The sequence below is a fragment of the Mesoplodon densirostris genome, chromosome 12 (assembly GCF_025265405.1).
Source record: "Mesoplodon densirostris isolate mMesDen1 chromosome 12, mMesDen1 primary haplotype, whole genome shotgun sequence".
Taxonomy (NCBI): Eukaryota; Metazoa; Chordata; class Mammalia; order Artiodactyla; family Ziphiidae; genus Mesoplodon; species Mesoplodon densirostris.
In genome coordinates, this window is record NC_082672.1 from 20,793,184 (window position 1) to 20,819,393 (window position 26,210).

General features: G+C 36.9%; 1 protein-coding gene across 5 annotated transcripts in view; it reads right to left on the reverse strand.

The window, feature by feature from the left end:
* Positions 1-26,210, reverse strand: part of UTRN (utrophin) — a 533,820-nt gene that overhangs the window by 91,374 nt on the left and 416,236 nt on the right. For all 5 annotated transcript variants that reach the window (XM_060114636.1, XM_060114635.1, XM_060114639.1 and 2 more), the window contains 4 exons: positions 20,630-20,898; positions 14,374-14,520; positions 11,838-11,916; positions 8,682-8,742 (listed from right to left, as the gene is read on the reverse strand). In XM_060114636.1, the coding sequence (XP_059970619.1) occupies positions 8,682-8,742; positions 11,838-11,916; positions 14,374-14,520; positions 20,630-20,898 (556 nt within the window). The remainder of the gene's footprint in view (positions 1-8,681; positions 8,743-11,837; positions 11,917-14,373; positions 14,521-20,629; positions 20,899-26,210) is intronic.

Genomic DNA, 26,210 nt, shown 5'->3' on the forward strand with positions numbered 1-26,210 from the left:
GTGTGAGGGTAAACGTATATGTTCCTCAGGTTATATGTAACGTCTTGAACCCTCACAAACACTTTCTACCATTCTCTAGTCTTTTAAAGGCAGAAAATCCAAGGTTATACTTTTGGAAACATAAGAATAAATCTAAGGGAAAACTTAAAGTTTGAATGTCAACATTTCAAGAAAAAAAAAACCCTTCTGTTCAAGATCCAAATAAGATAGATGATCCCACTTGACAACGGATATCATAAAAGCACAACATCTTCCTTAAGAAAATGCCATTAGTTTGTCATCAAAATGAAGACACAAATCAGGAAGACTAAATTGTGAACAATGGATAATTCCAAATCTGTTGGATTCAATTATAAAATTACTGTTAAAAAGAAACAATAAGCCCAAAATGGAGTCAATTGTGCTACACCCCATGGAGACTTAATACCTAACCTCACTGCAGTTTCAGCCTCTCCCAGGAGTGGAATAAACCAGTCAGGAATGTCCTGGTCAGCACTAGTGAGGGAATCTATATAAGAAGACTATTGCATTCCCTTTCCCACAAAAGAAGATGACCTGGCCTGAACCAGTCTTTTATTTTGCTAACAACCTTCTTGTTATCAGCCTCAGCCCCCCAGTTTCTACAAAAGCCTTCCATTTTGTACAATTCCTTGAAGCTCCTTTTTTCTCTTTACTAGATGGGCTTCTGTCCAATTCATAGATCGTTGAATAAAGCCAATGAGATCTTTAAGTTTTCTCAGTTGAATTTTGCTTTTTAACAATGTACTTAAAATTATTTCACATGTAGGATACAAAATAGAAATTGTATCTATTTCAAAGATACAATCATGTAAAGGGCTATAAAGAAACACAGGCTACAGCACACCCCAAAATACAAGTGTCAATACCCCAGGCATGAATGATAGAACAAGACAAGGTTTGTTTGAGTCTGTTTTTAAGTAGTAGGATTAACGACCAAAGTGGATATGCCTGGGTGTGAGAGGAGATTCAGGTGACACATGTTTTGAAGGCACTGGAAGACTGTCTGGAAGAATAAACATTTAATAAATGCTGGGGAGCCTCTCCTCTGGTAATATCTCTACATGGACCCAGAACTCAGAGGGAGTCCCAATCCCACCCAACTCTACCCTCCTGTCTCTTTAAACCCTCAAACTTGGGAGAATCAGACCATCAACCAACACTGCTGCAGGCCGTCTGTTGTTGCACTGGGGAGCCCTGTACACTCCTGCCTGGGGGTGTTAACCCCAGGATTATGTTCCCACCAGAGTTCAGTTTATCATTGTATCCTTAAAGTTTGTTTTCAAAGCTGAATTTATATCATTTAGGTTTTTTTTAATTTAACTACTTTATCTATTTCCCTTTTTTTTTTTTTTTTTTTTTTTTTTTTGCGGTACGTGGGCCTCTCACTGTTGTGGCCTCTCCCGTTGCGGAGCACAGGCTCCAGATGCGCAGGCTCAGCGGCCATGGCTCACGGGCCCAGCCGCTCCACAGCACGTGGGATCTTCCCGGACCGGGGCACGAACCCGTGTCCCCTGCATCAGCAGGCGGACTCTCAACCACTGCACCACCAGGGAAGCCCCAACAGATGGATTTTTTAAAGTGCCAAATCAAATAGATCATATATTTTTAAATGAGAAATTAATTCTAATTTTTTCTATAGAGTTGTATTGAATCTTCTACTGTATCATTTCAGCTAATAATCAGTACAGAAAAAAATATTCTATTTATTTCACAATTTTCACATTATTACTTCTGTACTGTTGCTAATTGTAATGACTATTTAAAAATTTAATCAGTACAAATTCAAGTACAGATATCTTTTATTTCTCCTTCCCTTAATGACCCCTCAGTGATCTTCCCTGTACCGTATGGTAGACCTTTATCAATTGCATCCCTGACTCTAAAAATCACACTGTGTAGTAAGCCTGATGCTGCTGTTATAATTCAATGTAACTGAGTAATCTAGAAGATTCCAAGCCAAAATTCCACTTCATAGTTATAATAACTCCGGCACCAGCAATGTATGGATGAATGGCAGGAAAGATGGTATCTTCTTAAGTCCTGAACTAGTCAATGTATTTCTAAGACAGTGTCAACTTCACCTAAATTACCTCAACAAACTAGAACACTGGTAAATACTCTAGTAGTTGCCCATTTGGGGCTGCTGCGCAGCAGGCGGTCTCCTGCTTAGTTTTCTAGTTAGCCAAGGTATGCTCCTCGTTTGTCTGAAGCTGCCTCCACCTCCAGAAGGTTGAGTGATCCCAAGGCGCTTACATTCATAAAGCAATTTTATTCTTACCTCCTCATCAGCAGAGTTGGCCCAGTAAGTTTTAAACATTTATTTTCAAGAAAAATAAAGTCACAGACCATTTCTTGGAAAAAGAGACTCTCCAGTCCATTCTCTTATATTTCTATTTCATTTATTTATTTATCACTAAAACCAAAAACACAAGCCCCATTTCTGGAAAGAGACTCAAAGTGTGTCCCAAGATGTCTCCACTTAAAATTCTGGAACTGAAAAGATGCCCTCTCCCATCATGATTAAGGAAGATGAGAGTGATGAAGGCTGCTATAGGAAGCCTTTCAGAGAGAACTATCTTCCATTATTAGAAATATCTTTGTTATGGATTTATTTTGTTTTGGGATGAGTTTCCTTAACATTTAAAGATAAAATGCTTTATGTTAATTTCTCTTTTGGTGTTGTTATACCTATACATTTGTTAGCTCTGATTTTCCAGTGAGGCTGGATATTTGAATTTCCCATTACTGCCCCTCCTCTCTGCTCTTATTTAGGGAAGAAATATTTCACCTACATCATCTAAGCAGGGTTCGCAATTCCTCTAAAGAAATAAGCATTAATTCTCTCCTTTAGACTGTGCATACGTGAGACAAGTATATGCAGTTTATGCAAATAAACTGCATGACTGCTATAAAGAACAACTACTTGCTCTCCAAGATTTCATTTATAACTACATTTTTTTTCTAGCAACTAATGGATTAGGGCAATAGAGGGTACCCTTGGGAGGCAAGACAGGGGTCTAAAACAGTACTGCAGGATTACCCATTATGAACACAAGGACAGAAAAGGAAATATAAAAGAGATGTGATAAATTGAGGGAAATCTTGATTTAGACTTATTCATAAGGGAGAGTTAGAACAAGGTAGAGACTGCAAGGTAGCGGTATTTGTAGATACAGATTGGTTTATTCTGGTTAATACATTGTAATATTGAGGGATGTCAGTTGTAGAGAATGTGATAGGTATTATCTATATAATCAGAGATGACTAAAGTGTTCATGTTAAAGCTGGGTGTGTGTGACTGCATTATAAAGAATTAAGCTTTGTACTTCAGATTCTAGTGGGAAAAACAAAGCTATAGAACTGGTGAGCTGAGAGCTTGAGCAGAATCATCATTTGTACCAAGACAAAGTCATGCACTTGGGGTTTAGAGAAGACACTGTAGAGGGAAAGAGGAAAACCATATTTCCTAATTATCCTTTACTAAATTCTATGAAGCAGGATGGCTTACTAACAGGCTGAATAAGGCAGAGAATCACCTATGCTAAAAGTCCCTATTAGGGGACCTATAAGAAAGCTTTGTTGGCCAGGATCCTCTCAGATGGAAATCTCCCCAGTGCCAGAAAACTCCAGACCTTGTGAACGAGCAAAGGTAGAGGAGGACCAGAGAGTTTGCTCTCCCACCCCAGAACTCCTGTCATGATCCCACTGGCAGGACTGTGGAGAATGACATTTGCTATCGATAGAAAAGAACCTTTGTCCATCATCAGACCACAGTGTGAACCTTCCTTAATCATATATTTGGCCTACAGTAATTGGCTTATCATGAATCCTACAGAAAAGGCAGTGTGCAGCACTGGAGAAAGCATGGTCTTGCTCTTAGACAGCTCTGCACTTAAGTGTTGGCACATAGCAGGTACACATTAAATGGTAACCAGTCTATAGTGTGAAAGAAAGGATGTCTGCTCATACTTTCTCCACCTGACTGCACTTTCCTAAATATAATCCTTTATCCCACCCTAATTTTCCATGGGACTAAAAATTTCTGTCCTCTACCTCCTCTAACACAGAGAACAGGAGGCATGGTGGTCAAGGGTTCAGGCACTGGAGTCAGTCCCTGGGTTTGAATGCCAGCTCTTAGATTTCCTGGCTGTGTAATCTCAAGCAAGCTGTATGTGTTCTTATTACCTAAGCCTTGCCTATAAATGGGGGTAATGATAGTACCTATACTTCACTGGGCTACTGTGAGAATTAAAAGAGAAAACCCCTGCACAGGATTAGCACAGTGGCTGGCAAATGAATATTCAAAACATATAATTTATTACAATGACCATTATTATCACCCACTATGACTATTTATTATTTTTTTAATTATTATTATTTTTGGATCAAAAAGAGAAGCAATGAGATTTCTATGACTAATATGACATATTAAGAAAATTCAACCCAACTTCCCTGGTGGCACAGTGGTTAAGAATCCGCCTGCCAATGCAGGGGACACAGGTTCCAGCCCTGGTCTGGGAAGATCCCACATTCCACGGAGCAACTAAGCCCGTGAGCCACAACTACTGAGCCTGTGCTCTAGAGCCTGCGTGCCACAACCACTGAGCCTGTGCTCTAGAGCCCATGTGCCACAACTACTGCAGCCCATGTGCCTAGAGCCCGTGCTCCACAACAAGAGAAGCCACCGCAATGAGAAACCCACGCACCCCAACAAAGAGTAGCCCCCGCTCGTCGCAACTAGAGAAAGCACGCACACAGCAATGAAGACCCACGCAGCCAAAAAATAAATGAAATTAAAAAAAAAAAAAAGAAAAGAAAAGAGAAGAAAAGAAAATTCAACCCAAGGCTTTTATTCATCATTCCCTTTACACCTGAAACTCCCTGGATGTTAAGTTTTAGTTGAGGAAATGCACAACCTGTAGAAAGCACAACACATGACCAAAAATTTACAGAGAAAGAGATCGTGCTTTTACAGTAGATTTTTGTACATTGTGAAGGCAGCAAGAGCCATTTCAAATTTTCTTAAATTGATGGAACAATGACTATACTAGAAAAGAAAAATAATTAGATCAGCTTTGGAAAGTCTACCTTAGATGCAGCAAATATCATTTAAAGATATGAGTTTCAACTTAAGATATTAACATAGAGGGATTTACACTACATAGACTCTTATGGTTCAGATCTATATTGTATCATTTTCTAGAAACAAATGAGTCATGGAGCCATGGCAGTACACCTCAAAATATTAATAATGAATTACCTAGAGAGAAAGAAGTACACTGGGGAGCCATCCAAGTATGTTTTAACTATCCTATAAAATTAAAATACAAAATAAAAACAATTTGTCCTTCCCATTCTCTGCCATATTTCTTGCTATATTCTGGCATTAGAGTATATAAAACTATATACTTAAATATTGAAAATATCTAATATTTCTATCTGAAGATTATTTTTTTGTTGGCCAAATTAATACATCCTAATATGCTCCAGGAAACTCTAGTTGCATGACAATCATGCGAAATTTGTTTCTAACATTTTTCTTCTACTTACTTGTGCAGCCATGCAAAGGGAAGTGTATACTTAAAGACTTTTCATTCATCATTTACTTGCTTATTAATTTATTTGGGAATTAAATTTTGTTTTCATAATGATTTTTCATCTGGAAATACTGGCCTGTATAATCTTATCTCTAGTGACTGATGTTCCTTCTTTATGAGGAAATAAACTGTTAGGTTACACAACAGAGCAAATAATGAAAGAATCTGGTTAAAACAAGTTTTCTAAAAATAAGAGAATTCACTCTATATACAGGGGCAGATTTCTAAATATTTGACAATCCTAAGGCATTTAACACTAAAATTTTAAAATATTTAAGAAAATCCAATCTTTCACTAATGATGTTGAAAATATTTCAGGATGCTACAATCCTATAGGTCACATTAAAAATATTGGTCATCAATGTATTATATATATTTTGAAATGCTGATTATAGTGCTCTAGCCAATAAGATGCCAGATAACCCAGCTTTCACTCTACCTGTCTGCCCCATAAGAACCTTGTAGACTGAGCAAGGATACAATTCTGCTAGATCCTCTCAAAATTATAAAAACACTGAATTAGTGAAATTCTAACTTAGACAATGTAATTCTCAGTCATGTATAACCGACCTGGACATTAGAAATTCCTTTTAATAGTAATGTTGAAATGACAGATGGATTTTTTTTTCTTTTTTTTGTGGTATGCGGGGCTCTCACTGTTGTGGCCTCTCCCGTTGCGGAGCACAGGCTCCAGACGTGCAGGCTCAGTGGCCATGGCTCATGGGCCTAGCCGCTCCGCGGCATGTGGGACCTTCCCGGACCGGGACACGAACCCATGTCCCCTGCATCAGCAGGCGGACTCTCAACCACTGCGCCACCAGGGAAGCCCCAACAGATGGATTTTTTTAAAGTGCCAAATCAAATAGATAACCACTGCATAAACATAATCAAGCAACAGATTTAAAATTTGTTTTTCTTTTTTTTTGGCCGTACCACACAGCTTGTGGGATTTTTGTTCCCCAACCAGGGATCAAACCCGCGCCCTCCACAGTGATGGCAAGGAGTCCTAAGCACTGGACCGCCAGGGAATTCCCGAATTTAGTATTTTCTTTACCTAGTAAGAGCAAAAGTATGCCTCTTGGATCCAATTTACATTTTTAAAAAATCAGATGATACAGAAGTCTGGGTCAATTCAGTAAATTAATTAATTTGCATGGACTTCTAGATTTTGTATAATACATATATCAGTTTTCTATTGCAGCTGTAACAAATTACCACAAAATAAATGTCTCCCTGAGCTAAAAACAAGGTTTGCAGGGCTGTGTTTCTTTCTGGAGGTTCCAAGAGCACATCCCTTTTCCTTGCTTTTTCCAGCTTCTAGAGGCTGTCTGCATTCTCTGGCTCATATCCCAGTCTGCAACTTCATATAACCTAATCTATCCACATCCAAGGGTCAGGATGTGGGCATCTTTGTATGGCCAGATTCTGCCTATTGCAGCACATCAGATTTATACTAAAATCTGTAATATTCAAGTCAATATTCACCCAGCAAATTGAAACTCTCTAATACTATAACTATTATTATTATGTAGAATATAAATTAAAATGTTTTAAATTTGGATCAGAGGATCGCATCTTTTCTTAATAAAGACGTCAATTTGCTGAGCCTCTGACTTCTTTCCCTTCATGCCTGCGCGAGTTTGATACTAATCAACTGCTTTGCTACCTTATACCTAAATTTATCACAACTCAGTACATGGTAGATTATACACTGATAAAAGTATTAAATTCTCTTAAAACAATGTAACATATATTGCTTATTATATTTATTATGTATTATGGCAAAATTATTATTTTTTTTAATCTGAGGATACATTTCAGACCACAATAAAACCTTCATAGGAAAATACTATTTCTAAACATTTTGATTTCACACACAAAGAGGGATACTGGAAGAGCAGATTATTAGTGTTGGCATGGATTTTGGAGATACCACATGCCATTTTAGGAAGGATATATAGGAAACTTGGCCCAGAGATCTTCACTTGACTCGTGCGAGGTCACAGGACTAATCTGAAACAGCGCTGACTCCTGGTAACAGCGAACATTCTTCTCATAACTAGGCCACCGTTCAACTTATACATAAAATAGATCCAACTACAACTCTTATTACCTTTATCACATTGTAAATCAATAATTTACATCTCAAGGGATTTCACAGGATGAATTTTATCATTCTGCCAATGACAACACATAGACTAAGCCAAGGATCAAATCCTATGCAGACCTTATGTAAATTATACAAAATTTATAAAATGTTACATAATAAGGAGAAACTTACTATGTAAAAAAGAAGAAACTGTCAAGTTGACAACAAAAATGTTGGATAATAAAACTAATGTTGTTGATAATTTCCATAAGTCTAAAAGAACTTGAAAATATTGAACTTTTTAATGGTAAAATATTTTCTTTTTGGTGGATTAAAATGAGAAGTGTCCAAGTACTTTTTAAATGCATTTTCTGGGAGACACAAAAATGGCTTAGAATCAATACAGTTTGATAAACATCATTATGTCAAGAATATTTAGGAATTTTGTCATTTTCCCCAAATATTTTAATACCTGCTTTATAAAAATATCAGCTAAATATACCTATAGCCTCATCTAATGAATTACAAATATCACTCTGAGTTTTAAACTAATTTCTTTCAAATATTAAATATATATTCTTTATATCTTTATAAACTTAGATATATAATTTCCTTAATATAATAGGACTGAAATCTATTTTTTTTTTTTTCTTTTTGCGGTATGCGGGCCTCTCACTGTTGTGGCCTCTCCCGTTGCGGAGCACAGGCTCCGGACGCGCAGGCCCAGCGGCCACGGCTCACGGGCCCAGCCGCTCCGCGGCATATGGGATCCTCCCAGACCGGGGCACGAACCCGCATCCCCTGCATCGGCAGGCGGACTCCCAACCACCGCGCCACCAGGGAGGCCCAAATCTATTTTTTAAAGTTACTTCATAACTTTGATACTTAACAACTGTTGATAACTTAAAGCCTCTTAAGTTATCAACATAACTTTATTTTCTTTGTATTGTAAAGGAGAATTAAAATCAACTTACTTGATGTAATAGGGCACTTTATTTTGTGAAATGGATCTTTGCCATGGCAGCTGGACTGAAGCTGAAGAAACAAAGGGAGGTTATTGGAAACACTGCTAACCCAAAAGCCTTATGCCTTAATTCAAAACAACTGAACACATTTTGCAGCAAATTCAATGAGAACTGCTGGATTCCTATAATTATGAAATCTGCTAGGCCAAAGAAAGAGTGGCTTTAAAGATTCATTGAAGCAAGGAAAGAAACAATACAGTCTCAATTTCTAATGCCAACTCTAATTGAATCTGTTGATACAAATATTTTTAAATATCAAGTTTTATTGTTTAAAACAACCAAAAATTAAAATTTAGTGCTATCTGGAAATTGCACTCTGTATATACTTTTATTAAGCTAAAACCAAAATTAATTTTACCTGGTATACCCAGATTGTAAACTAGATTTCTTAAGACCGAATTTTCCAGATCATTAATAACACTCTTCACTTCACTTCATAGTCACAGGAATAACTATTTAGGACAAATGGCATTTAAAGAAACTCAATTATATGAATTTTAAAAAGGGAAAATTAAAATAAACATAGGCAAAGTGTTGTAAAGAACCAAGGCAATTATCTAGATAGAAGAATTCCAAATACTTATTTTCACCTGAAATGCACAGAAAATATAGTTCCCTACTTTTACACTAGACATCACTATGACTGAGATTTTATGTTTTGTTTTATTGAGGTACTAACTTTTTACAAATCCATTTACTCCTTTTTTATAGAAATATTCTTTTCCTACATTAAACCAATTATTTTAAGACTTATTAAGAAGAATTGTACAAATGTATCTAGAATATTAAGGAATTTTGGTAAATGAACTAATAAACAAGCAAATTGAAATAAAACTTTGCAAATATCACTAGATTCTCATATAACCAGTTGTCACCAATTTTTCTTTCCTGAATATGGTATCATAATACCGTCTTACTAATGTGTAGCACTCTAAACTTTGCAAAGCATTTTCAAATACATCTATTGATAAGGAAGTCAACTATGAGGAACTAAATATTAGAGGTGTAATTACTTGCCCAATAAATAAATGGCTGAGCCAAGACGTGATTTCAGGATTTCTGACCGCTAGTTCAGCAATATTTCTATTCAACAATTCTTCCTCTCTTTATAAAGTATGAGCGTTCCCTTCTCCAACTATGTCCGTGAAAGTATAAAAGGCGGATCAAAATGTGGAACTAGGTATATTAAATTTCTCATTAGAGCCAACCTCGTTTCAGCACTGGCATCAGGCTAATAGGTCAGTTTTTATTTTGTGCCTAACTAAACAGCCTCCTTTTATAACCATGGCTAATATCCAAGAAATATAATAAAGCCAAAGATTCTGAGCAGCAATGGATAACAATTATTAAATTTATTAATTGGGATTTTGTTTACACTTCTCCATTCATTTTAATAATTGTTTTGATTTGAATAACTTTGACCTCCTTGGACTGCCAGTGCTAGGCAATGAAAGGCAATGTGCTTGAGTTTCACAATTTTTACAAGTTTCATTTCCTAATGAACAAGAGTTTGATTCAGTTTCATCAATACTAATACATATGCCTTAGAACTATAGAATCTCAATTATTTGTTAAATTTCTCTTTAATTTGGTCTTAGCATATAGCTTTACATTCTATAAAATTAAGTGTGAGCAATCTGGAGTTAATTCATACCTAATGAGTAATCTGCAAGCCCATTTATTTCATCAACATTGATAGTATCCAAATGGAAATGCATCCTGGCACCCAGGTAGACAGTACATTCCAGGAAGGACTAAACATCACTCAAAGATAGGCTACCTAAGAGCTCAGGGGTGTGAAACAGGTGTGTGTGTGTGTGTGTGTGTGTGAGCGGGGGGTGGAGTAAGGGAGGGTGAAGGGGAGAGAGGGAGACAGACAGACAGAGACAGAGACAGAGAGACAGAGGAAGAAACACTAGGGAGAGCTACTTTGAGCACTAGAGAGGCACAGGACAGAAAAGTCAGGAAATGACTGATTAGGATTCTTGAAATTGTGAGAGTAAGAAAAGCCTGACCTTGAATTGAGGTAAAGCAGATTACCAACCATGACAAAGATTAAGAGAAAATATAAATGTAAGCAATTTAGTTAGAAGACACGATATTATTACTTCAGTTTTCTCTATGGCTATAGATACAAAGGTACCATAATTGGGAAAATAAGTTTTGCATTAAGTTTCAACCTTCACTTAAATTGAATTAAACAAAGTGCTTGCTTACATATGTTTGCCAGAGAAAAGGAAAGGAAAGGAATTAACATTTAGTGAAAGCATTTGTGCGAAGAACTGTGTTAGGTGCTTTGTGTAACTTGATCTGTTTTCTTATTTAAACCTCGAGGAAATCAGAGGAAATAAGTATTATTATAGTAATTTTAAGATAAAGAAATTCACTTTCAGGGATTCACAGGCCTGGTAAAAGGCAGAATCAATATTTTAATCTCAATCTGAGTGACTCTGAATTCTACATTCTTTAGTTTCCTTAGCAGTGAGTGATAAACAAAGTAGGAGCTCAAATTACTTATTTAAGATCTCATGAACAGTCCATAAAATGAAACATTTCAGTTGGAGACTACTGCCTAAAAATCTACATATGTGGGTTTCGCTAAATCTGCAATATTTAACCAGAAGAAAAGCCAAGCATGATTGCAGTGAGCCTAATAAACCAAAATCTTCTCAAAGATTTGTGGGAAGTAATTTTTTTTTTTACTTTTTAAAGCTCCAGGTGCATTTTAAACAAATATGCACTTTTTAAGGAGGAAAATTAATTTAAAATTTTAAAATATAAAAATGATTTCTTTATTGTGAAAAAGTTCATAATCTTTGCATATGGCATAGCAATGATATGATACTATATAAGTTATTATAACAGATGGTCCAGTGAAAAACCCTAGCTAAGACGAATTAATTTTTGCTTCACTTCAAAGACTTACAATGACCAGATTATAGAAACAATAACCAATAAGCAATCTTGTCATTGATGTGGATATCTTCTTTTATATATTCATCTGATAAATATATTTATAGCAAAGAATATAGCTTCTTGAGTGAGAGTGAAATAATATGCTCATTCATTCAATTAATGAGATCATTCAAATTTATTGGTACTTACTAGAGAGAAAATGCTGGGAGGATGGTCCAAAATCCCTATGGGCTTCCTGAAGCTGTTTAAGGCGATCATCCACAGAAACCTGCACATACACAAACAAGAAATAATTTGATTTCAAAACAATAACCTTAATAATATCATTGATTTAAGTATTATAATAAATGATGCTACTGCCCAAGATATGATTGCTGGTACAGACTCCTTTGTATCTGGAATCAAAATATTGGTAAGAAAATAGACTCCTTCTGACATCAAGTAACAGTAAATAATGCCAGGTACTCTTCCAAGTAGTTTAAATGAATTAATTCTTTTAACCCTCACAAAAATCATATTGGTATTACTCATTATTATCATTGTTTTATAGATGAAGATATTGAGATAGAAAGAGGTGTCCAAGGACATAAAGTTAGTATGTGGCAATGCTAGTATTCATACCCAGCCCATCCGTTGCCAGAATCTATGCCTTAGTCAAGGCATAGATTGTTATTAGTCAAGGCAAGTTAAGTTATTCTACACTTAACTCAAAAGCAGTAACATTCTAAAGTATCTAAAGTCAGGATGTGGTCATGGGGTCAGTGGCTACTCATCTCTCTTTTGTAAGGAAGGTGGTAAAAAAGGGTTAAGGGGAGCAAATGAAAAAGAAGTCTAAAATATTCCATGGGAAAAACCAGACAGATGAATAGATAGATGATAATGATGATGATGATGAAGATAGATAGACAGATAGATAAATAGATAGATAGATAAATAGATAGAGATGGAAAGTGAAAGGACATATGAATATGGAATGTCTTATTTTCCTCCAAATTCATGTCCATCATCTTGATTTGGAAGTATTCAAGTAGATACCAGCTGAATAATACACTCTATATATTTTTTAACCACATTCTTAGCTCTCTATATTTTGAAAAGGCAGAGTTGGTACCCTGAGAAACTAACTGCAAATCAATAACAATTGCACACAGCCTTACTGACATTTCCATTTCCTTTTCCTGGTCTTTGTCTGGTAATGCTAGTCAGGTGTTTCGCTTAGATTGCCAATCTTATTTTCAGCTGCCTTTAAATGGAACGTGTGTCTGGGCACCTCTAGTTTCTCCTGGTTAGCTATTTAAATTACATTAGCAGGTACTTTGTTTGTTATGGCCAAAAAGCATTCAAACACCACACTTTTACATTCCAGAGGAGAACACAAGATGCTGCTCTTGAAATTTAACACTGTTGTCTGCCAGCATAAATTGTGCTCCTCTTGTTCAATCAGCAGCTAACATCTGAGCTCGAGTGGTTACCAAGCTCAGAGATCAGGATGAAGGAATACACATCCTTTTTCACACATAACGTATTCCCTGACTTCCAATCTTTGCAGATAGTAATAACAGAAGCAGAGTGGGAAGGGAATCAAGATGGACCACAGGAATACGTACATGAAGATAATGAATTAGAGAAAGGGAGCAGAAGAAATAAGGAGTACAAATCAAATACTTTTCTGTTCTACTCACTAGAAAAGCATGTATGAGTTTAACAGATCCTGCTTTACTAATCCCAGATTCTTAATATTCTTTTCAAAGACAGAAAAGGCTGTCTAATACTATACACTCATTTATTACCTCTTCAATTTCATGAAGAAAATATATAAACCATTGGGTGGTTCAACATTTGAATTAATTCAGGACCTATCAGGCTATAAAATATTATACCTTTAAAATAAAATGATTTTATGTGCTACCTCAAAATTACATATTTATCTTGTTATATATCACATCATTTTAGGTACAAAATATAGAGAAAGAATAGTAAGAATTATTTTTTCAACCTTCCACTTAAACTATCCCACTACTTTTCAGGGGGAAAAAATAATTATTATGACTCCTAGAAACTGGTCACTAAATGTGACAAAGCTCCACAAAGGCTGAGCCAAAAACTACTGACTGGCACATGTGGTGACTTGCAAATGCTGATACTTAGTAACACTCAGGAGGACTCTTCTTGGTTTGGCTTTTTTAAATCTGAGATGCACAAGTTAGGCCTAGTCATTAGAACAACTGCATTAGAGCAACTAAGATCTAAGGGCTAAAGGTAAACACCCCTACAGTAAAGTATGCTAGCTGGAAAAAATGAGCAAGATACCTAAATAGCAGGCAGAGGAAGAAGAAGGATGGGGACTTTCTTAACTTTTCAAAAGAAAAAAGAAAAAATACATGATTAAAGTAAGAAAAATGACTCCTTTATGAGCCATTATGGAAAAAATGTTTCTGTGACCTACTATAGGTTTCAATTTCTGTGATTTATTTGACCTTTTGCAATTTTCTAAAAATATCATATGAAGAGAACATCATAAAATTACATTAAAATCTATATTCATAAATAAATGAGGACTTTGGGTTCAAGATACTGAAAGACAACTGATGTCATCACAGGCTAGAAATCCATTATCGAATGCAACCCATAAAGAAAGAGAAAAGGATCACAGGTGGTAAAACAGAGAGGTAGGGCTTAAAGTCCAAAGTGTAAGCCTGCATTATGAAGAGGAATCAGCTGACACCTGCAAAAGTTTCCATCGCATATTAAGGTCATCCAACTGGCGAGACATCTTTAGAGATGGGTGCAGGTCAAGTGGAGACAACTGACTGGATAAATCATTCACTGTTTTAACTTTTAAGTTGATTGGTGCAATTTCTTCTCTAAATGCCTGGAAGCAAAGGACAAGAATAATGTCATCAGAAAAGAATATAACAAAAGCTAGTATTCCATATTTCCTTAAAAAAAAAAAAAAAAAAAAAAAAACAAGACCAGCTAAGGCCATCAACTATAGCTGCCCACTCAGTAACAGCTGACTCAACTCAGGTCTTGAGCAATCAGGACCACCAGCCAAAGAATCACCCTTTATAAGCTAGAGAATCTAAATAGATGCACGAAGAGAAAAATTATAATGCAAACTCATTTAAATGATTATGTATTTCCTTTAAATTTTTCATGATATGCAATTTAATCTGGAAAATGTTTGCCACTTTTATCCATTTTACTAATTTCTAGTCTTGATTTTATCTTTAATTTTCTTTCATATTTTCCTTTTTTAATGTGGATACCTTAATATTTTTTCACCTGATGCAACAACTTGATTTGAACTCTTTCCATTTAAAATTAAGTTAGAAAGTGGCCAGTAAAACAAACCTTTCCTAACCACAAAATCTATGCACATTATATACTCATAGATTTATATATTTATATATCTCTTTCAAAGTCATTTATGACCTCTCTTTGCAGTTAAAGGTAGGCCAGGAAGAGCAGGGTCTATCAGAAAAGAGGTAAATGAAGCTTAGAACTGACAAATTATGGTTCTGAGAACAGTAAGAGAGCTGTTATAAGTGCGTATTGAAGGGGTATATGTGAAGAGGGGGAAAAAAACAAAAAATATTTCAGGTCAATGACAGTGATATGTCCTGTGAGAATGAACAACAAAATAATGAAAACACTAAGTTTTCTCCTTTCTCCACATAATTCCAACCCCCTCTATTTTCATGTATCCTTTTCCCCACAAAGTCTTTGCTTAGATCCGACCCATCCCTTAAAAAACTCACTGAAGTGCCCGACCCATTGGGAAGATTTCACAGAGGTCTTTCCCTCCCCAGCCCTAGCTGCAGGCCCCACCCATGTGCTCCCCAGCATTCTACCTGCCATCTCCAACCTAGCCAGGATTTCCAGGCTGCACATCTCTGGACACACAAATCAGGTTTTACGGTGGGAGACATTCTTGATTGTTTGGTGCCATATGAACCACTTGTTATAGATTTTAAACATCATGTCTTATCAGAGCTCTTAGTTCGTGGTATTGTAAGCATTCATATTTTAATGCTCTCCCACCCCCCACAGAATGGAAGCTTCTTGAGAATGGACAATCTCCAGTACTCAGCACAAAGTTTGCAATACAAGTGGGGCAGAATTCATTTCTAATGATGAAGGCTCCAAAAATGGTACTTGAGGCAAGATTAAGCCAATATGGAATTGGGAACAGAACTGGGGTATTAAAAGAGAACAGCATAGTTTTAACTCTTTGGTGTGTCAAAAATTAATCATGTACCAAACTTACAGGTATCAGGTGTTATCAACATACTATTAGCATCAGCTCTCAAATTTCATCATTTCTATAATCTCCACCCCTTAAGAGACTAGGCCTATGTCTATGAGCTCCCTTTCTTCTCCTCTTTCATCACTCCAAGTTTAGCTAATGAATAATAAGTATCAAAGTGCTTTGAAGGCTATAAAGTTTTATTAATACACTACAATATTAATTTGACTTCCTCCTTATGCTTATAAAAAGAAAACCTCTCTAACCACTTCCCAGTTACCCCTTTTATAACATGTAAAGGCTAGAAATAATCATTATGGTTGGTAAACATCAAAAGAATATTAAGAATATGACCTTATTTTTAAAAAGAAAATTAATTTTAGGTAAATCTGAGAATACGTTTCAGCATTTCAAAATTCTTGAATATGTCCAAAAACCACGAGGAAGGTCAAGCTGGAGAGTCAGAAGAACAGATCTGGAGCCCAGAGACAGAGTGAAAGATATGGACTTTGGGGGTAACTGTGTAAATGACACCCAAAACAGTGAGCGTGGAAGTCAATGTACAGAAAGAAATATCACTAGAACCCTGAAGACACCAGCATTTCAAAGTCAGGCCTGGAGATGGACATTTGGGATTCAGCTGTAAATAAATGATGCCTGAGGTTGCAGGATTAGGTAAATTACTCTGTAATACAGCATAAAGAAAAAAAATTAAGAATCAGGTAGAAGAAGGGAAGCTCATGAAGATGTGAAAATTGCTGCAGCATGGAAGGAATTCAGAGCTGTGATAGTTTTTCTCCATGACTGTAGACACTGGTCTTTCATGGATGACAGAATGTATACAAATAAACGGATTCACAAATACAGTTCAATGAGAAAAGCAGATATATGATAACAGAGACATTATAGGTCTAAAGAATTCATAATTAATATAGAAGCATGGGACAGAGAGAGGGGTGGGAAAAGAGAATTTTTCCGTCTGGACTTTGAAAAGACCCGAATGCCCTCAGATTCAGTTTGAGAACAATTACAGAACTCAAATCTTTCAAGGTTTCTTCAGTTTTGACTTTACATCATACACTAGTAATCAGCTTTTTGAATCAATATCTTTGTATTTTGAAGGTATTAACGATTAAAAATGAAATGCTAGGGGCTTCCCTGGTGGCGCAGGGGTTGAGAGTCCGCCTGCCGATGCAGGGGACACGGGTTCGTGCCCCGGTCCGGGAAGATCCCACATGTCGCGGAGCGGCTAGGCCCGTGAGCCATGGCCGCTGAGCCTGCACATCTGAAGCCTTGCTCTGCAATGGGAGAGGCCACAACAGTGAGAGGCCCGCGTACCGCAAATAATAATAATAATAATAAATAAATTTAAAAAATGAAATGCTAGAAAATATTCTCAGATTTATATAATTTTAAATAATAACCAGTTTTATTTCAAAAGATGGTGACAGTTTTTTAAAAATTATAACTTCAAGATAGATTTTTTTAAATCTTATAGAAGAAACTTACTCCCCCTCTATAAAAGTAATGCTTTTTCTCTTACAAGCCACAGGTAAAACCATTAAAAGTCTTTAGACAGGGCTTCCCTGGTGGGTCAGTGATTAAGAACCTGCCTGCCAGTGCAGGGGACACGGGATAGAGCCCTGGTCCGGGAAGATCCCACATGCCGCACAGCAACTAAGCCCGTGCGCCACAACTACTGAGCCTGCGCTCTAGAGCCTGCGAGCCACAACTACTGAAGCCCGCACGCCCAGAGCCTGTGCTCTGCAACAAGAGAAGCCACTGCAATGAGAAGCCCGCGCAGGGCAACGAAGAGTAGCCCTCACTCATTGCAACCAGAGAAAAGCCCGTGCGCAGCAACGAAGACCCAATGCAGGCAAAAATAAAATAAATAAATAAGAAAATAAAATAAAAGTCCTTAGACAAACAGTGCATTTTAGGTTTAATTTTGTTTTTGTGGTCCAATATTTTATGGTAACAAGGAATCTTTCTATTAAGAAAATTTATCTTTTGGTTTTTAAGAGCTCCAAATTAAGGGGCTTTCTAAAATAAAGCCAATTTTTAAATGGTTTCAGATCTGTTGTATGTATGTAATATAAAGAACCAATTTATCATGTTTTGGCTGTACTTTCCTATACGAGAATAAAAATCTATGTGGTTTTCTTTGCTATAAAAACAGAAGCATCTGTTAGTGTTAAAGGTGCTGACTGGCAGCCCGTTGGCAGATGTGAATCCTAGCCCTTCTCCTGTCAGAGGTGTGTATTCTGCAAATAAGAACGATTAAGGATAATTTTAGGAAGTTAAAATTATTCGATTACCCTAAAAGATTTTGTTTTCCAGTTGCTTTGGCATATTTAATAATATTTGGCAATAATCAGAACTTATTTTTACCTGCCTATAGCTTCACTGGGATTGGGGTATACTTAAGAGCACATGTAAAACACCTCGGACTTCGCGTCAATTTTACTTGGTTTAAAGAGACTTGTGTTTTATTTTCTTTTTTCCTAATAAGATGTTAAAATACCTTAATCCACAGTTTATTACTTTGTCTTAAATATTAGCTGTATTTTTCCTAGCTTTCCCACATAAGCAGAAATTTAAACAGAAGGATTTGAATGCAGAGATGGGTAATTTCTTCAATCAAATGGGATTAACAACTGCCAAATTTTTAGTCCAGATATAACTTCATTTTTCGCTCAACACTAGTCATCCTGTACTAAAAACTGATGCTTTCAAATTCAAATGGGTAAATTCTTGCTCCAACCAAGAGGCATTTTTGCAAACCAATAAAACATACTTTTTGTAAACCACTGGCTTAAAGATTATCAGTGTTTAAAAATCATCTTTTAAAATACAAGAAGTGTGCAACGTCCAAAGAACCTATCTTAAAAGGATAGGTTTATTTTTGGTTTGTTATTTTAACTCAGATTCAATTATGGAAAAGTGTTTTGGATACTACAGTCAAGGAAGAAGCCTACTTAATTCACAGGGTCACTGGAAACATGTGATTCAAGATTTAATCAATTTAAAGATTCAAATTCAAGTAGTTGATCAAAGTTAAGCTTAATTACATTATTATGAATGAGGTCTCTACAGTGAAAGAGAAGAGCAAGAAAGAAATCATGAAAACTCCACCACTTCCTAGCTGTGTGGGCTTGAGCAACATCTGCAATGTCATCATTTGTAAAATGGACATAATAATAATACTTATCTTGTTGGGTTGCTGGGAGAATTAAAAGAGATACCAATGTAAACTGACTAGGAACAGTTCTTGGCACATAGTAAACATCAGTAAATGCTATCTATTATTATTATTCCTATGTCTACACATATATTTATTTACTCATGTAATTTGCCTGAGTAGGATTCAGTTAATTTCCTAGACCTTTCTTCTCTTTCCTATTCAGCCACATGTGAAACAAAGGGATAGTATTATCCAATATCTGTGCACAAAAGATGTATATCTTTTGCAATAAAAATTCCATTCATGATATTGATATTGTCAGTCTGGTTTTTCATCCGTTTATCCTTTGATTTGATTCATGACTACCTAGTATATAGTTTACTATGCTACTAAAAACCTAATACACTCTAAATCTGTTATTTGTGTCTTTTATTGCCTACATTCCATTAACTGCTTTTGTGGATATGTTCTCCAATACGGGAGCCAAAGGGAATCTAGACCAGAGGTCTAACATCCTTAACTTTGGGCAATACCTGATTACAAACAGAATTTATAGCTAAACTAATTCTTCATTACATACTCAGACAATAAGATATAATTAGCAGATAAGAACTCCCAGGAAAACAGTATACTTTTGATTAAACTTCTAAATCCAACCACCAATTTAAAAAGGAGCCTGACAGACTACACCATGTGGATGCCATTCTGTAAGATCAGGCTGTGAGAAACACTCTCAAAGAAACAATTCAGTTTCTTCAACAAATACATTGCAAAGAAAACAAACAAAAGATAAATGGGAAATCTGGAGATTAAAAGGGACTTTAAAATATTCTTACAGGGACTTCCCTGGTGGTGCAGTGATTAAGAATCTGCCTGCCAATGCAGGGGACACGGGTTCAAGCCCTGGTCCGGGAAGATCCCACATGCCACGGAGCAACTAAGCCCCTGTGCAACAACTACTGGGCCTGCGTTCTAGAGCCCACGAGCCACAACTACTGAGCCCGTGCACCACACCTACTGAAGCCCACGCACCCAGACCCCGTGCTCCGCAACAAGAGAAGCCATCGCAACGAGAAGCATGCACAACGCAAGGAAGAGTAGCCCCCCCACTTGCCACAACTAGAGAAAGCCCGCGAGCAGCAACAAAGACCCAACGCAGCCAAAAAAAAAAAAAAAGACCCAACCTCAGTAATATAATTAAAGGTCCTCGGCTGTATTATTAAAAAAAAAAAAATACTCAACAAAAACAGGCAAAACTAACCTATATCATTTAGGGATGCACAGCTGGGTGAAAACGTATAAAGAAAAGTAAAAGTAAATTATTGTAAAAGTCACCTTAGTCGTTATTTTGGCGGGCAGGGGGGTTCTGATGGTGAGAGGCATATGGAAAACATATATTATGTCTGGAAAAGTTCTATATTCTAATGCCAACAGTTTTGGCAATATAACAATCCCTCATAACAGTTTATATATGTGGCTAGCCTTATTTGTGTTATATTTAACAACAAAGGATTTCTTAAATCCTTTATCTGAGGTAGGGATGCTGACCATGGTTTTCTCAATGTGGTCTTGCAGCGAGTCGATGAGCAAGTCTCCCACAGGCTTCCAGCCATTCCGCACGGCCTCCGCCTCCTTCAGGTCAGCATCCAGGTCATCCATCGCTCCCTGCAGGTCTCTGAGCTTCTCCAACGCCTTGTCCACTTGCTTTTGCCAATTGCTAGTAACAGCGTTTAGACTTTCCCACTTCTCTTTGACTTCAGAAGACTGCTTACGCATGGCTTTGGCAATCTTTTGGGCTCTCTCCTCAGGAGTCAGTTCTGTGATTAAAAAAAGAGAAAGAATATTTGGATTGTTGATCAACTCTACATTCTTAGAGCCAAGTGTGAATCACCTTTTGAAGGGTTGCTACTAGCGTACGTTAGCCAGGGTAAGAAAAACTGTTTCCATACTTCCTCCACTAATCCCTACTACTTCTCCAAAGAAGAAAAGAGCTACTCAGAGTAAAAGTGGCCCAGTGGTTTTGGTAACTTCTGAATTTTAATGTATTTGCAAACCTTGAAATGTAACAAGATAACTGAAGAAATAAAACAATTTTTCTTTAACATAAATTAATTACATAAAATCCAAAGACAGCTTTTCATTAGTTTTTCTTTGTCCTCAGAGAAATGGGAATGATAATTGGGAGAGAAATAGCTTTAAGTCATGAGGAAAAACTCTGAAAAAGTAAGATTAATTTATCGTGTTACAAAAAATTACAACTGAAGACAAGTAACATATCTTAGATACTTCATCATCGCTGAATCTTTAATACGAGGCATTCTTGGTAGCCCAGAAGTGTAGCACGTCCACAAATATTTCAACAAGAAGACAGCAAGGCTTCAAGGACCACCCTAAATATTTAACAGAGCAAGAGGGCTTCCAGAATGTCTGAAATAAAGTAGACTTTTCAGACAGGAAAGGGCAGGCATAATGCAAGATGCTGCCACAGCACAGGGGCAGGAAGAAAGAGTAAGAGTCTAGAAGACAAACGAAGGGAACGGACAGAAGTCAAAGTCAAGTTGAAAGCCAAGGGTCAGAAATATAGTGATGAGAAGCTGGCAAGTCAAGGGCAGGGGAACTTAATGGTCATAGAGCAGACACTCTCAAAACAGGTTAAATAGATCCCCAGCTAAACACTCCTGGGCCTCACTACCCTCAACACCCCAGGATGCCTCCTTTCCTCTCTAGCTGGTTTGATGGTTGTCCTAAGTGTCCCCTGGACAACAGAGAGGCAAGTCAGAAACATACAATCAAGGTAAACTGTACATTAATTTAAGAGAGAAGTGCATATTCTTCTTTGAGATAACATCCCATCTTTTAGTATCAATCACATTAGCAACATCCACTTCCCCTCAAAACATTCCAAGCCATTCATAAAATGCACTGAAGTTCATCAAACTTCTGGTAAGATGAACCGAAGCAAGCTCTCCTAAACTGTAACTTTCCTACCCAACATAAATTTGTCTGCCTGTCTTTATTTAAATATTATTTAAAAGTCAAAGGGGGCTTCCCTCGTGGCGCAGTGGTTGAGAATCTGCCTGCCAATGCAGGGGACACGGGTTCGAGCCCTGGTCTGGGAAGATCCCACATGCCGCGGAGCAACTGGGCCCGTGAGCCACAACTACTGAGCCTGCGCGTCTGGAGCCTGTGCTCCGCAACAAGAGAGGCCGCGATAGTGAGAGGCCCGCGCACCGCGATGAAGAGTGGCCCCCGCTTGCCACAACTAGAGAGAGCCCGCGCACAGAAACGAAGACCCAACACAGCCATAAATAAATAAATAAATAAAGCAAACTGTCAAAAAAAAAAAAAGAAAAAAAAAAAAAAAAAAAAAGTCAAAGGGACAGAACATTTATTTTTATCTAAGTTTCCAGAAATTTCGAGACCTCAATATTTAGATGAAAGCAGCTATAATAAATCCCTGGGAACTACATGGATGATGAAGAGTTTAGCAACCACAGAACTCTGAGTGTGCTGCTGAAAGGCTGTGAGAATACACAGAAACATGACCAATCCCCTGTCAGCTGAATTGATTACAAGAAGAGACAATGTTATGATAAGTAGATACCAGTAAAAGATAAATAAGGAAAATAAGTGAGTTAGAGACCCAGCTTCAAGGAATGTTTAGGCTCAGACACAGTCCAGTACAATGGTGATGGGAGGCAGTCGAGAATCCTGGAAAAAAGCCCTAAAACTTATAATATGTCAGGATTTCAAGTTTAGGAAACTTAGAAAAAGCTTTGTAAGGGAAGGTACATCATTAAAAAGGCAACTTTATTTAAATCCTTAAGCCTTCAAGATTCTTTTATAAAATGAAAAATATGTAATATTAATACGATCTATATTTTATATACATATACCATGCTCTGTGTAAGGTGAAAAAAAATCATCCTTAACCTGATGAGAAAGGGAGTTGATAATTTTTATGATGGTAACCCCTGTGTTTGTTAATAAGTCACTTTGGCTTTTTCAAAGATATATTTTGAGCATTCATGTTTTACTGATTTTTGTAAAAAAAAAAATACAGTGCCAATTTCAGAAGAGACAACTTAATTATGATGATTTTCCTCTGGATAAAGTAAAAACTGTTTCTAAGTTAGTCACTGAATAACCTGGCAGGGAGACATACGGCTTCTTTGTCCTGTGACAAAATACCCAACACCGGCTGTGACTTTTTGTCTTCACTTAATGTAAAATCTTTTGATTGAGCAGTCTTTTTGGACTATTTATAATATAATCCCCACTCAAGCAGCTACTCAGAAGAAAAGTTCTACGTTCAATTCACCATCTGTTTGCCAGAAAGGAAGCATATTAACTAATCACTGAGTCAGAATAAAAGTGCTTCCTGTTGCAGCAGCAATCTCAGTTTAACGCATACTTTAAACCAAGAACAGAGCAAAGTAAAAAGCCAAACAAAAACTTTACAGGATGTTTGTGCAACAGGTAATAAGAAGCAACATGTGAAATCCCAAGTTATGACAGTTTGGGGTAAGAAAATAGAAAAAATAAATTAAAACAGCAAGAGAGCATGAAAGATGAAAATAATAAAGGGATATCCCAACATTAAAAAGAAATCCTCGTGTTACTTGAAAATCAAAGGACAAAGTTTGCTTCAAATTTTCTGAATGGATACTTCGCAGTAAATTTTAAGACCCTCATGCAAGAGTGGAGAATCTTCCGGACCAGTGGTTCTGAATTCTGGTGACATATTAGAAACCACCTTGACAGTTTGTCTGTTTGCTTGCTTGTTTGTTTTTTTTTGTTTTTTTTTTTTTTTTTTTTTTTTGCGGTATGCGGGCCTCTCACTGTTGTGGCCTCCCCCGTTGCGGAGCACAGGCTCCGGACGCGCAGGCTCCGGACGCGCAGGCTCAGCGGCCATGGCTCACGGGCCCAGCCGCTCCGCGGCATATGGGATCCTCCCAGACCGGGGCACGAACCCGTATCCCCTGCATCGGCAGGCGGACTCTCAACCACTTGCGCCACCAGGGAGGCCCGCTTGTTTGTTTTTAAATGCTGATCCCCAAGGACGAAGTATTAAAAGATTCTGGTTTAGTTGGTCAAGGGTGAAGGGTGGCATGGATAAATTTTTAAAAGCTCCCCAGGTGACTGTAACGTGTTGCCAGAACAGAACACCGCCAGCCTACTGGCTTATGAATTGATTTCTCTGGTCACTGCTGTTGAAGCTGGACAGTGTTTCCAATCCAGTGAGCTGCTCTGTCATTCCCATGCAGAGCAGGGCACTAACTACTGAAGGTGGGAGAGCAAATGAAGCTCAGTGATAAGAGGGTAATCGAATTTGCATTTGAAAAGGCAGTAATAGAGGCTAATCAAGAGACAGAGGAAACAGCAGGATAAAACCAAGTAAATTTAGTGACAGTTCACAGACCAGAAGCCCTTTTCCTAGGTCACTTTCCTACTCCCTGGGTGTGTGTGTGTGTGTGTGTGTCTGGGGATGTTTCTGAGAGACAGTACTTTGTTTCACTCTTCATTCTCCCATTCTTCTCCCTTCACACCTTCTCATTTATTTGGACAAAACCTGAGGATGGAATTGTATTTAATTTTTATATTTATATTACATAGTATATATAGTATAATGTGATATGATGTATTATAAATATTAACATATTTACTTTATATTTATATACTTAAAATAGCAATTTTTTTATTGTGTTACAAAACATTTAAGGAAGAGTAGATAATTATCTTTAGGAAGAAGGAAGAAGAAAGAGGAAAAAGGAATGACCAATCCTGAAGTTTTCTTTCTTGTCCAGTGGTTTTTATTCTTCAAATATGCAAATTAATTGCATGGCATTTACACCACTCTCTCCTTTCTACCCTGGGGAGAAAGACTCACATGTTCACTGGAATACAGGTGGAACACGAACCTGGACCAGAAGCAGAGACTAAGACTTGCAATCAGCACTGCTCCCATCCTGCCCTTGGCTCCTAGGTGAGCTAGATGACCTGCTCATCCCAGCTTTATCAAGTGGGAACCCTATTTTCTCATCTGGGGAAACATTTTACACTAAGGGCCTTTTTTACCTCTGAAATTCAATTATATAAGAAAGGCAAAGCCGCTGTATGTCTCCAAGAAATCTTACAGTAGAGGAAAAAAAAAAACCTCCTTTTGTGTGCCTATAATTTTTTTTACATTTAAAAACATTAAAGTATATGTTCCTCCTATGAAATAATGTATAAATCGATTAGAATCAGCCCAGTTATTTTAAATAAATATTTTCCATATTTATCGTATTTCCTTTCTCAATTACAGAATAGACACATAATCTCCATACTGACTTCTCAGAGTCTAAAGCCTTATGTCATGCATGTTTGTTCTTTTCATCTTGGTTTTGCAGTACTCAGTCTACAGACTAGTATGTCCTCAATATATATAATTACTGAATTGAAATTTTCAATTTTCTGAATGGAATTTCCAGCTTTACTCTTTATTGAGAATATTCAACTTCATAATTTTAAGTGGAAATCTTCCCACTTATTTTTTCTTCCTCCTTCCCAAACCCATGACAGCATTTATATTAAAAAAAAAAACAACCCCACTTTTTTTTTTTTTACTGTGAAAGAAAAGGATAAACCTTACAAAGTCATTTCAAGTATGGTAATTCCACCTTATCTGTACTGTTTGCTTATTTTTTACATGTATCTATAATCTTATTGTATTTCACCAAGAGAGGAAGAGGAGATATTAAAACAAACAAGTATAGGAAAAAATTCTCCAGAGTAGCATTTTCATGCCATGGACAATTTGGTGCAAGGAAAGGTTTGTTCATAGGCCAATTTCAATACTAACTAATTATATAATCATAGATATATTGTTTATCTCCTTGAACTTCAGTTAATACCTATAAAGCTACCGATACATGCCTGGCACACAGAAAAGCTTCAACAGAGGTTAATTTCTTTCATTTTTAAAACGATTTTGTTACTAAGTCTGGGTGGTTTAGATATCTCTAGAGGTTTTCACATAAGCAAACCAAGGTGATTAGCCAACAAGAATTCACAGGAAAAAACAAAGCATTCCTGTAGATCTAGAGACTAGACCTGACCTACTCTCACTCTCCGTCTTCATCCCCAT